The following is an 11818-nucleotide window of genomic DNA, read 5'->3' as shown; positions in this document are numbered from 1 at the left end:
CATGTCTGTGTCTCCACTGCTCATTCCTACATTTCTTTCCCCCTGTGAACATCTCAGTGTCCTGAGCAGTTTTGTGTTTGTTGATTATACCCATTTTTTTTAGCACTGAAGTAAAAAATGGGGTGAGGAGAAGGAGAGGCAATGGAATTGGTCAAGTTTACTTGGAGAAAGGGGCAGTGAGAAGTTTGTGCTGCTTTTCAAGTTAATGGCTTCAGTTACCAGGCCAGTTCCTCTCTGCAAGGTGGCTTTGTACTAAGGCAGTGACAGGAATGAGATCCTTCCTCCAGCAGCTCCCAGTCTGGACTGCTGGTAAGAATGAGTGGAAGGGAAGAAGCAATTGGAGAAAAGGTTCCTCAGAAGATCCCTATTTTGGAGCTGCACCTGGTGGCTGTTTGTGTTCAGTCTTGGATGTAAAGCAAAAAGCCTCTTAAGTTGGGCTGCCATTGCTTAGGTCTCTCAGCTATCCAGTTCAGGGAGGTCTCAACAAGCCCACTGCCTGTGCTGCGAAGGCCATTTCCAGACCAGCAGTGTACTTACAGTTCCACAGGCCCTGTGTTTCATTAGCAAAAGGCAGCCAGAGAAAGGCCTCTGCAAGCACACATTACCACTGTTTGTATTTTATGTGGTTTCCCTCAAGTGACATTGGTGAGAGAGTGTTGATGCACGTTATTCATTGCCTCAGCATTCTCCATGTAATTAATCCAAATGCTACAGCTGTCAGGTAATAAGGATTAGCTCTTCTTACAGACAGAACTGAGACTTGCAAGCCAAAAAGTGCCCAAGGCCATGCGAGGACCTCATGTCAGAGCCGGCATTAGGATTTAGGATTTCACAGCACGGGAGCCCCAGTCCCTTGGTCTGTCCCTCTCAGAAGTGCTCGGGTGAGCTGCCACAGCCCAGTCTGATTTCTGCCTTGCTGGGAGCTCTGCGTGGATGGCTGGGGGTGAGAGTGCTGACGTGGAAGAGCAATATCAGATGTTTCTGTACAGTACGTGAGCTCTGATCCAGCGGGGGAGAGCCAAGCTGACTGAGCAGGTCCCTTCCCATCTTCCAGCAGCTGTTTGCTGTCCAGAGAAAACGTGGTTTTAAAATCTGCTCCCTGAGGCAGTTAGATCACTGTAGCATGTTGCATTATGCAGTCATTGAGGGAGATCGTTGTCTTGCTAATGAGTAATAGGGAAGAAAGCTTAATTCCTTTTGAGAATGACCTTCAAGCCTGGAGGACAGATAAATCAGAAGCTAAGTGATATCCCATAGAGATCCTTGCTCATTTCTGCTCTGGTATCCCGTGAGGAGTAGGAGGCTGTGGCTTTCCTACAAATGGCCAGCTGCTAAGACCATGGCAGTCCTGCCTTTTCCTGCGTGTTCTTCATGATACTTTAAGACATACAGCTCCTTCAGTCTTTGCAAAATAGTTCTGTTTTCCTGTTCACATGGGGTTAGTTCTCTATGATGCCTCTGGGAGCCAAGGAGTGATCGTCTACATGTCGTGTTTGCTCTGGGCCAACTTAACACAGCAAGGGAACTTCTGCAGCCGCCGATATGAGCGCTGTGTATCTGTCTGGGTGCTCCAAATAGCTCCAGGATCTCTCTGTCTGAACCACAAAGCAAGACCCAGAATAGTGACAAATCTCAGTGTGTGTCCCTGACCTCAGAGAACCCGTGGTATTTGGCTTACACCCAACATGAATCCTCAACTGGCAGCACAGGGAGAGAGTTTACAGGGTGAGGTTCATTGGGGGTGGAGTAAATAAAGATAAAGTAAGTAAATAAAGATCTCTATAAGTCCAGAGAAACCAGAAAGCTTCTAAGCAGCAAGAGCTGCAGAGGAAGCAGTTCATCTCAGGCAGAGGCAAGAAGTTGCTATGGAGATCCCTCATTGATGGTCTTGTATGTGCTTAGCTGTACAGGGAGACACACAGAGAATAAGAATGCATGCTTCTTCCTCTGGGCTTCAGAAGTTGTTACCACAGCTGGGAATGAATGACACTCTAGGTCTGCTGTTCTTGTATGTCTGGGGGAGTTCAAACAATTGCAGAATGGGTCAGGAGCTGAGTGATACCAAATGTTAACTGCTGCACTGGAATGGTAATCTGCAGTCTGTTGGCTGAGAGAACAGCCAGCATCTGGAGAAGTGTTCATAGGCAATGGTGCGTAATTTCTCTCAGATAATGTTACAATTGGAATATTTCTATGTGCCACTTTCCTTCCAAATGATGGCCTTGAAGGCACTGTCTGGTTACTGAGCACTGCCAAAAAAAACCAACAAAGGGCAAGGGATGCGAGCTGCTCTGCCCTGCCAAGCAGGCCCAAATTAACAGATACTCTTTCTCCTGGCCAAAGCGTGCATCTGACCAACTCGTGTTGGCAACACTCTGTGGAGCCTATTGCTTCGATACCTGGGATGGAGGTGGATGGGTGCTGGATTTAAGATCCCTTTGTGCATATCTGGCTTTGAACCTGTAGCTGAGGAGCTGTATTTCTGCCAGAAACATTACTGGGAAGGAGGCCAGTGATGGCAGTATTCTCACACACAGCAATGTTCCTGAAACCAGCAGGGACATTACCCAAGGCTGCTCTCCTCAGCACCATACCTCTGTTGCTGTGGTGCAGTCCCGTTTTCAAAGGTCTACATGGGGACTTGGGTACCCAGGGCTCCTGACTTCAACCCTCAAACATCTCCTCCACCAGTGGGAGACACAGAGAGGAGCCTGTTCCATTCATAACTGCTTTTTATGTATCTGAAGACTGTACTGAATCTTGACTAAAGAACCTCCATCTTTAAACTTTTTCATCCACATCATTTTTCAGTGTTGAAGTGCAGCACTGTGCAGGCAGCTGTGGCCTCCCACTTATGTGATGAGTGAAGTTCAGTTTGAAAGACTGAGGTTAGACAAATAAATTCATGCGCTCTGGCAAGGAAACAGGGCTGAGGGTTTCAGATGCAGAAGCTGTAAATTCACGTGCTGTCCCTACCCACTGCTAGCAGGAGCCACTGGGTTAAACCGCCACGCAGAAAAGATCAAAGATGAACATCATCATTACCATCTGAAAAAGAAAAAAGTGTTCAACATGTTAAATGAAGGTTAGAAGGCTGTACTCAAGATCACTACAACAGCTACATCAGCTCTGTGAGGTTGCTGAGCCCTGCCCTGCACTGACTGCTGCTGGCCCAGCTGCATCCACTGCAACAGTGCCACCCAGCGCATCTCAGCTGGAGGCTCATTTTGTGCTTTACAAATTCAAAACCATTCCGTGTGTCCTAGGTCTTAATCTTCCTAGCCTTGGGCTGCTCTGGACACAATGACGCTGTAAATAGCAAGACACCAGCAGCAGAAGCACCTGTCTTTCTGACTGGGGTTTCAAAAGCGAGTCTTCAGCTTCTTCTGTAACCACAATGCTGAGAAATGCCTTTTTAACAAACCAATAACAGCATGTTTCTCAGCCAGCTGCCTGAGTGCTGGGGGTGGGAGAGATGCTACAAATAGCATGAGAACTTGTAACAGAGCCAGAGCCACCTCTGGGGCCTGGCCAAGAGCCAGGTGGAGTGCAGTAATTCTCAGCAGAGCTGGAAGAGCCTCAGGGATGTTATCAACATGGCCAGATCATATTCTCCCTAGCGTGTGTTCGGGGACATAGCACAGCTGTGCCTTCACCTAGAACAATGTGGAATAACAGTTCTTCCCTGATAGAAGCTCCAGAGGCCCAATGGTGCAATGCCTTCTCTGGCAGCATCTTGATATAGCGAATGGTTTTTCACACTGCTCTTCAGTCTGACCACCCCTGCGTGCACATCACCTGCTCAGAGCCATGACAGCATCACCTGGCTGGGAGGGGGCAGCTTCAGGCACCGATGGTCAGGTGTGGTTGTCATGTCTGTTGTGCAGTGATTCACTTCTCTCAGGGTGGATAGTTTCACTTCCCTCGAGGGGTTCATCTCCCAGCACGGACTGCAAGCAGAACAGTTGCAGAGCGGGTCTCTGTCTCCCACCGCCTAGGGGTTTGCAGCACTGCTTTGCACCTGCAAGGTTGTCCACCCCCAAGTGCTGTGCCAGGTTCTTTGGCCTCGTGTCTTTCTCTGGGAGGACCAGGCAGTTCCCTTGGCAGCTCCAGCACACAGCCAGAGCAGCCTGACCCATCTTCCTTCACCGTGTGTGAAGACACTGATGAAAGTAGAAACAGGTGAGTTTGAAGAAAACAGCTGCTTTGATTGTAAAGTGAGCATTTAGGCATGTAGGCCAGGAAGAGCTGCTCCATTTTAATGCTGTAACACAGACTGAGATGCAGCAGCTCTGCTCCTGGCACTGCTGCTGGTGTGTGAGGTGTCCGAGCAGCTCCCTCTGCCTGTGCTCAGCTTCCTCACACCTCTGCTGCTGTCTGGAAGGTGTTAGAAAGTGGAAAACCAAATCTATTTTGTTGCTATAACTGATGTCCAAATCACTGCTACCTCTTCCATCAGCTGAATCACTTTTTGTAGCAGAATAGAAGACATTGCTCCAGACTTATGTGTCAACGCTACAGAAGTGAATTAATCATTCCTGAAATCCCCTGACCAGTACAAAGCTCACCATGAATGGTATCTCTGTGCTATTTCAAAGCCTAACTGTGGATTGAAACAAAGCCAGAGCACTGGGTGCAGAATGTATGCTATTTATTTTCTGTACAGGGTAAGCTCCAGCCGGGGAACACTCAGGCCTGTGTTGCACTGAGGCAGAGGAGTTCCAGCCCAGCAGCCTCACTGCAGCCACTCAGGGCACAGCCATCACCTCTGCTGCAGTGATCTGCAGCTTGTGCAAAGTCCCACCACAGCTCCAAGTATGCTGGACGAGCATTTGATAAATGCTTCAGTTTGCTGGGAACCACTGAGGGACTCTGCCAAAAAGTGGATGTGTGTGGGAAGGAGTGCCTGGGCCAGGCTGAAGCGCTGACCCCTGTGACATGATGTGGTGTGGCACAGCACAGCCTTGGAAGCTGCTGCATGGCCCTGGAGGAGTCCTCCACAGCACCCCTCCTTGCTCCTCCAAGTGGGGCTGAACACAACGCTGTGCCTGGTACCCAGCACAGCGAGTGATAACGCAGCAGTGAAATGCAAAATAAACATTTTTTGGCCCTTATTTAGCAGTGTACAGCGTGGTACGGGGCACCTCTGGGTCAGGCTGGAAGGCTGGGATCAAGCGGTACCTGAGCTCTGGTCCACAGGGGTGAAGTGCTGCCACCTCAGCAATGCAGTCCTGTCTGAGGAGATTGCCTGGCTATGCCTCTCTGTCCTTATTTTAATTTGCTCTATTTCATTTTTTCTCCTATCAGGCAGGGAGGGACCCCACTGACTTCTCTCCCCAGGGATTTGCCCACCTGGATCAGGGCAACCTTCACCGCCAGGACTGCTTTGGCATAATAACATCTTGTTCAGTTTTACAACTCCTTAAATCTCTCTCTGCCTTCTTGTGTTTTGAATATGTAATTGGATAATTTCCGAGGTGGAAAATTACTCACTAATATACACACATGAATCACAACATCTTTCAGGCAGTCACCTTGGACCACATTCCTCCATCCCAGAGGCCACAACTGGCTTCCAGAGCTTGTTTATTTCCTTTGGTTCTATAACTGTAATTGGAATTTTTACAGCATTTTGCACAAACAGATTTCAAAGCACTTTCTGCCACTCCTAGAAACGGAGAAGAATTCCCACCTGCCCTTCTTTTCTCTGCCTTTTTCCCTCTGGGCTCATTTTTGTCTCAGTGCATGTTTTGGCCTGTTTGGCCTTCCCAAAACCACATTTCCTTTAGAGGAGGTAGAAAAACACTCCAGATGAACTTGCAGGGGCGAAGACAGAGAAAGGGAAGAAAGGAACCTTGTGTATGAGGAAGAGCCACAGTGTTGTCCCTGTGCTGGATCTCTGCTCTGGCCCCAGGACATTCTTGCTCCAGCACTGAGGCAGGAGCTGCTGGTGTCCCACAGCAGAGGCTGAGCTCCTGGTCATTGCAGTGCCTCCAACAGAGGCTTTTCCAGCTGCTCTCCCATCCTTTGCAACTGAAAATCCCAGGGCAGCTCCACCACCCTGCCACAAGCAGCAGCCCCAGGAGCCATCCAGCCCTGCATCCACCACATCCTGTGCTCCCTGAGAAGCACTTCCATGTGGAGCTTCTAACCAGTACCACAGTCAGTGTGCACACTGCGGCGCTCTCCATGGCAGAGGGGGACGGGGGAGACGGCATTTTGGAGCAGACCCCTCCCTGCCTCAGGCTCTCAGTGCAAGGAGGGGTTCCATTGCCTCCCGCCCTAAGCTGGCATCCCTGGGGTGCACAGTGAGGAGCGGGCAGCAGCATCTGGTCAGAGCGCTTTGGCACCCAGACACGGGTGGAGGCGCCGTTCCTGCAGCAGCGCTCCGGGCACCTCCTGCTCTCCCTGGGCTCGGCTTCCCCCCACCTCTCCTCCTTCCTGTGCTCCCAGCCCTGCCCCAGCTTCCTGCTCTTTGATGTGCCTCCCTCCTCTGCCCCGGGCCAGGAGCCACCCGCCAGCTGGAGATGAGCTCTCTGCACCCTGCAATTAAGCTGCTCGGGAGGCTCAGCTTCAGCTTCCCCCGACCCTTGGCTCTGTGTGGCCGGGCAGATACAGAGGGACAGCCCAGGCACCAGGCAGCCCAGCAGCCAGGACCCGGCTGTCAGCTCACCTTGGTTCTGTCTTAGTGCACCTGAAGGGGCCCATCATGGCCTGACTGTCCCTGCATGGGCTTTTTGGGAGGTATATTTGTGGCTCTTGGGGCATCATGTGAGCAGCCAGGGGATCCCTAGGATGTGCACACACATGTAAGTGCACACAGAGTGAAAGCCTCAGCAGAGATAAGGTTTTAAAGACAGCAATTAACCACACGGGGCAGCTGGCTGCCACCCAGCTCCTTGCATAACGTACAGGCCTGGCGGATGCACAGATGACTGCGCTGCTGTCAGAGCCATTTGCCGGGCACCTGTTGGAAGGGCTGTCAGCTCAGCACACCGCTAATTACATTGACACCTTTCATTCGGGATGAGACAAGTCTGGAAAACAAACTGCCAAAAGACCCTGCGGCTCCTCAGCATTCCTGCAGTGCTTCCTGCACTTCATCCTCCCTGTGCGCTGGGTCTGACCAGGATGGCTGGGAGCTGCCTTGCACAAGCACTGCACACACTGCCAGCCTGTGTCACTGGGCAGACCCCGCACAGAGGTGGCTGTGAGCAGCCAGTGCTCCCCCCAGCAGGAGGCCCCTCTGTGGGTCGGCCATGGGGTGGCACCACGCCATAGTACAGACCCCATTCAGTGCCCTTCAGCACACCAAGGGTCCATGGGACGTGGGGCAGGGGACAGGCTCTGTGCGAGACGGGACGGTCACATCTCACCCAGGAGCACAGTGATGGGCCAGTGCAACAGGGCAGGGCTGCGGGTTCTCCCTCCCGCTGTGTGCAGCCACAGGGCTGTGTGAGCGGCCGGCCGGGGCTGCCCAGCAGCAGGGAGCAGAGCGCAGAGACGAGGGGTGCTGTTTGCATGGGTGAGCAGCCAAGGCACGGCCCATCCCTGGCCCCATACCAACCGCGGATCCAAGGCAGCCGACCGGCGCTCCGCAAAGTAAAACACGTCCAAGGCCAGGGAGTGGCTTGTGCTGGTGCTGAATAATGAGAATCCTGGCTCGCTTATAAAAAGAGGGGTGGAGATCTCCCTGCAGAGCTGTTCTGTACGGACCTGGTCCTTCGCGGAGCATCGCTGTGTCTCATCAGCCAAGGTACGTGTACGACCTAGGAGATGCTGTGTTTGTCCACAGAGAGGCCATGCCCTGCAGCTGGAGGCAGGCTGGGCTCATCTTCAAAACTTGGGGAAATGCCACTGCCGCTCCTTTCTGGACGCAGAGCAGCTCCATGCCCAGACTGTGTGGGCAGGGTTCTGGTGCTGGATCTATGTGGGGTGGGAGGCACAGGTCTCATCCGGTTCTGCACTGGTCAGCACATCACGAAGGATGCTGCATGGTGCCTGGGGCATGGGGCTGGGGGCTGTGCTGCAGGAAACGTGCCCTCTGCCTCCTCACAGCACACCTCGCAGGGGTCAGATCACACTTCATTTGGTGTTGATGAAGTTGTGAGCACCCCAGCACCTGAAGCTGCGCTGTCCTTCCTGTCACCTCTCAGGACCAAATGCAGCTTTTTTCCTCCTTCCCAGGTCTGTTTCCCACCAGCACAGCCATGCTGGGCACGGCAGTGCAGCTCTCAGTCCTGCTCGGTCTCCTCGGCTTGGGGAACGCACAGATGTTCCACATGGGACCATGCCCAGACCCACCAGTGCAGCAGGACTTCGATATCAACAAGGTGTGAAGTGATTCTAAAGCCTCACAGCAGGCAGTGAGGGGGTTTGGGTGGCACAGGAGCAGTGGCACAGTGCTCAGATATGGGTTGGTGGTGACTTGGATGCCCAATGGCAGCAGTGATATGGTGCCCTGCTCCTGGTCCAACCCAGCCCTGTGCAGGAGGAGCCACCCTGCTGCAGTGCCTGTGGCTCACATAAACCCAGTGGGCTCAGCCGTTCCACCTCCAGTCCTTGTGCTCCAAGCTTCTCTCTTGACTTTCTTTTCTCAGTATTTGGGAAAATGGTACGAGATAGAAAAGCTGCCCTCAAATTTCGAGAAAGGAAGCTGTGTCCAGGCAAACTACTCTCTGAAGGAGAACGGGAAGTTTAAAGTGATCAACAAGGAGATGCTGTAAGTGCCAGTGTGCAGGCCATGCCTGTATTGGTGAGGCTTCCACCACCCCTCCTCCTATCCTAGGGGGTGATTTTTCTCCACATCCCCTGTTTCTGGCTGCTGGGGGAGGAACAAACACAGATGTTGATGTATCAGGCTCTGTGCTAGCCCTGGTGCCATGGAGTGCCAGTAGCAGGAGGAGCGCGTGAGCAAGCAGGGGGGATGCGCCGTCCCCTCGGTCCCTGGCATGGCATGCGGACTTTGTTCTGCCTCACAAGAACAACAGCGTGGCACCAGGCACCTTGTGGCCGGCGGGGAGCTGTGCCCATGCTGCTCTCTGGCTGCACCGCATTGTCCCTGCAGCTCCCACTCTGGCAAACAGCTGTGTGCTGTTTGTGGGATGCAGGCGGCGTGCCAATGGGGCCGTGCGCTGCTGTCCTGGACGTTCCTGTTTCACAAGAAACAGTGAAACTTTCCTGCCCCACGGGCAGCGTGGAGGTCTTGAGGCATGTGGTGGATAAAGGCAATTAGCAGATGGGTGTCCAAGTGGCAGAGCCTGCTGCCAGCAGGGCCGTGCTCAGCACCTGCAGTGGAACAAACCCCAGCTCACCGAGCAGGGGCGGGCCACTGGTGTGTGGAAGAGTGTGCTGACCTGGAAAAAACACAGGTGATTAAACAGAGGTGAACACACAACAAGCAGCAGGGTCTGGCAAGCCCTGACACACCGCATAAGGTGCTGGGCTCTGCCTGTCCTGCGCAGGGAGGTCTGCATCTTTGGTGTGTCCTGGGTGCTGCTGGCCCCCATCCCTGCAGGCCAGCAGCTCCCACAGGCAGTAGGAGTGGTCTGCCCCTGTTGGTAGGCAAGGGTATCTGGAGGGGTAACGTCCTGCCCACAAAGTCAGGAAATTGAAATATGATTTCAAGCATGGCTGATACCATTTCTTCCCTGTGTCCTCCTGCCCTTAGTTCCAGTGGCAAAATAAATGAAATTGAAGGAGAAATCATGCACACAGATGTGAAGGAGCCGGCCAAGCTGGGCGTCCGCTTCAACTGGTGTAAGTACTGCTGATGTGAGCAGGCTGAGCTCCCTCGCAGCAGAGGGGCAGAGCCACAGAGTAAGGGCCAGGCCTGCCCTGGGGCCTGGCAGCACAGTGGGGTGAGGGCATGGGGCTCAGAGCAGGCAGGGGCCTGAGGCACATGAGTATGGATAGCATACTGCCAGACGACTGGGCAAGCAAGTTGGGTCATGGTGTTAATTCCCCTGCTACAGCTTCCCATGCAGGGCTTTGTGGCATTTTTGGGTCCCTCTGGGCAGAGCGAGGAATCCTGATGGGGTTTGTCAACAAGATCTGCAGTTTCACAGCTCGGCAGCAGCAAAAGCGGGGGCAGCTCTAAGTCTGAGCTGTGGCCACCCGCTGTGCAGGAGTGGCTGCTCCCAGTGTAACCGAGCCTCTCTCCCCAGTTATGCCTTCTGCACCATATTGGGTCATCTCCACTGACTACGAGAACTACTCGCTGGTGTACTCCTGCACCAACATCCTCTGGCTTTTCCACTTTGACTACGCCTGGATTATGTCCCGAACTCCCGACATGCACCCAGACACTGTAGAGCACCTGAAGAGCATGCTCCAGTCCTACAAGATCGACACCGACAAGATGATGCCCACGGATCAGCTCAACTGCCCCGCCGAGATGTAACTGCTGCCATGCACAGCAGGCCAGCTCTGAACTGGGTCGCTTCCCTTATTAGTCAGTAGTGTTTCTGTGTAAGAGAGCAAAGCAATGATCCCTTCGCTCACAGTAGTCTGCCAGCCCCGGCACTCTGTGTGTCACTCCCGCTGTCGCTGTTCCTCCCAGTCCATCTCACCCCACCTGACTTCTGCAGTGTGGCTGACTGCAAGCTGATGGGGGAAGACAACCAGCAACTGATGTGCAGGCATGGGGCTCTGCTGCTGCCACGGGTCCCACAGCACGTGGATGCAAAAAGCTGTGAGATGCAGGGGAGACTCATCATGAACCTAGTTTAGGTTCTGATGCTTCTAGGCCTGCTGGGAACACAGGGGACAGTGCTACAGCTGGGGCCAGGCATTTTGAGTGTGCTTTCTCTGCAGGTTGCTGCCACATCTGATCTCCTCCCTAGAATTCAGATTTGGTCTTTTGTATTTAAAGCCTGGGAAGTCTCCAAATGCCCAGAACCTTACCACAGCTCCTTCCCACAGTCTGCATTAGCCCCCAGCTGCCCTCAGTGAGGCCTTGCAGAGCCCCAGGGCCAGCACCTCGTGTTCTCATGCACAGCTCATAGTAGGTCCTGCCTACGATGTGCCTTGTCCTTCTTCCACAGCTGCCCTGCTCAGCACCTCACTCCCGCTGCAGCTCTGCTCGCATAGCACCAAAGCAACTCATTAAAAACAAAACCAAGCACCTGCTCCCGGCCCTCTGTGCCTCCCTGCGGCGCTTTCCAGCCCACTGCAGCCTTCATGCAGCCCTTGGATTGTGAGGGGCTCGGCCAGCCCCTGCCTCCCACCTCCGCCCCTGGCCTTGGGTGCCCTGGGCTGCACCCCACAGCCGTGTAGGGTTGCATGCAGCTGCCGTGCTCATGCCATCACCCTTCACAGCTCTCAGTGCTTCCACAACAACCCTATGGTGCAGCCCAGGCTCTCCCTGCAGCCTCGGAGTAACACAGGGACACGTGGGGATGCAGACAGCCGCAAGGCCGCTTCCCACTGGGTGACATTTGGGGGCAGATCACTTCGTTTCTCCCCAGGGGTTCAGTCTCCCCAGTTCCTAAGGCAGCATTCACCCAGCCTGGCGTGATGTTGCCCTGCCCAGCTCTGAGATGGACGGGGACAGGAACGAGACAGAGGTGGGATGACTGTCAGCCGTTCCTGCGAGAAACCGCACACGGGCCGTGCGGGCCGCGCCCCACGTGACACCAATCGCCATCCGCGACAGGGCACGTGCGCGAGGCCCCTCGCGCGTGCCGGAGCCCCGTGCACGCGCAACAGCTCGCCGTCGGCGCACGGCGCCCCACCGCGGTCGCGCAGGAGCGCTGCAGGCAGGACAGCGGCGATCCTCCGACCACCAGGGGGCGCGGCAGCGAAGGCGCAGCGCTGC

General features: G+C 54.1%; 1 protein-coding gene across 1 annotated transcript; it reads left to right on the top strand.

Moving 5' to 3' along the window:
* The first annotated feature begins 7630 nt into the window (after window positions 1-7630).
* Window positions 7631-11130, top strand: APOD (apolipoprotein D). Its single transcript, XM_048954768.1, has 5 exons — window positions 7631-7756; window positions 8188-8333; window positions 8601-8722; window positions 9671-9759; window positions 10167-11130. Exons 2-5 carry the CDS (start codon window positions 8211-8213, stop codon window positions 10400-10402), a joined length of 570 nt encoding a protein of 189 aa, XP_048810725.1. The 5' UTR covers window positions 7631-7756; window positions 8188-8210; the 3' UTR covers window positions 10403-11130.
* Window positions 11131-11818: the final 688 nt, after the last annotated feature.

Source organism: Lagopus muta, chromosome 9 (genome assembly GCF_023343835.1).
Source record: "Lagopus muta isolate bLagMut1 chromosome 9, bLagMut1 primary, whole genome shotgun sequence".
NCBI lineage: Eukaryota > Metazoa > Chordata > Aves > Galliformes > Phasianidae > Lagopus > Lagopus muta.
The sequence above is the reverse complement of the archived record's forward strand: the minus strand, read 5'-3'. Positions and strand labels throughout refer to the sequence as shown.

Bases quoted from the DNA above. Each gene is read 5' to 3' on its own strand.
- APOD (XM_048954768.1), top strand. From the start codon at position 8,211: ATGCTGGGCACGGCAGTGCAGCTCTCAGTCCTGCTCGGTCTCCTCGGC. The intron at 8,723-9,670 runs GTAAGTGCCAGT...TCCTGCCCTTAG, and splicing joins GTGATCAACAAGGAGATGCT to TTCCAGTGGCAAAATAAATG. The intron at 9,760-10,166 runs GTAAGTACTGCT...CTCTCTCCCCAG, and splicing joins GGGCGTCCGCTTCAACTGGT to TTATGCCTTCTGCACCATAT.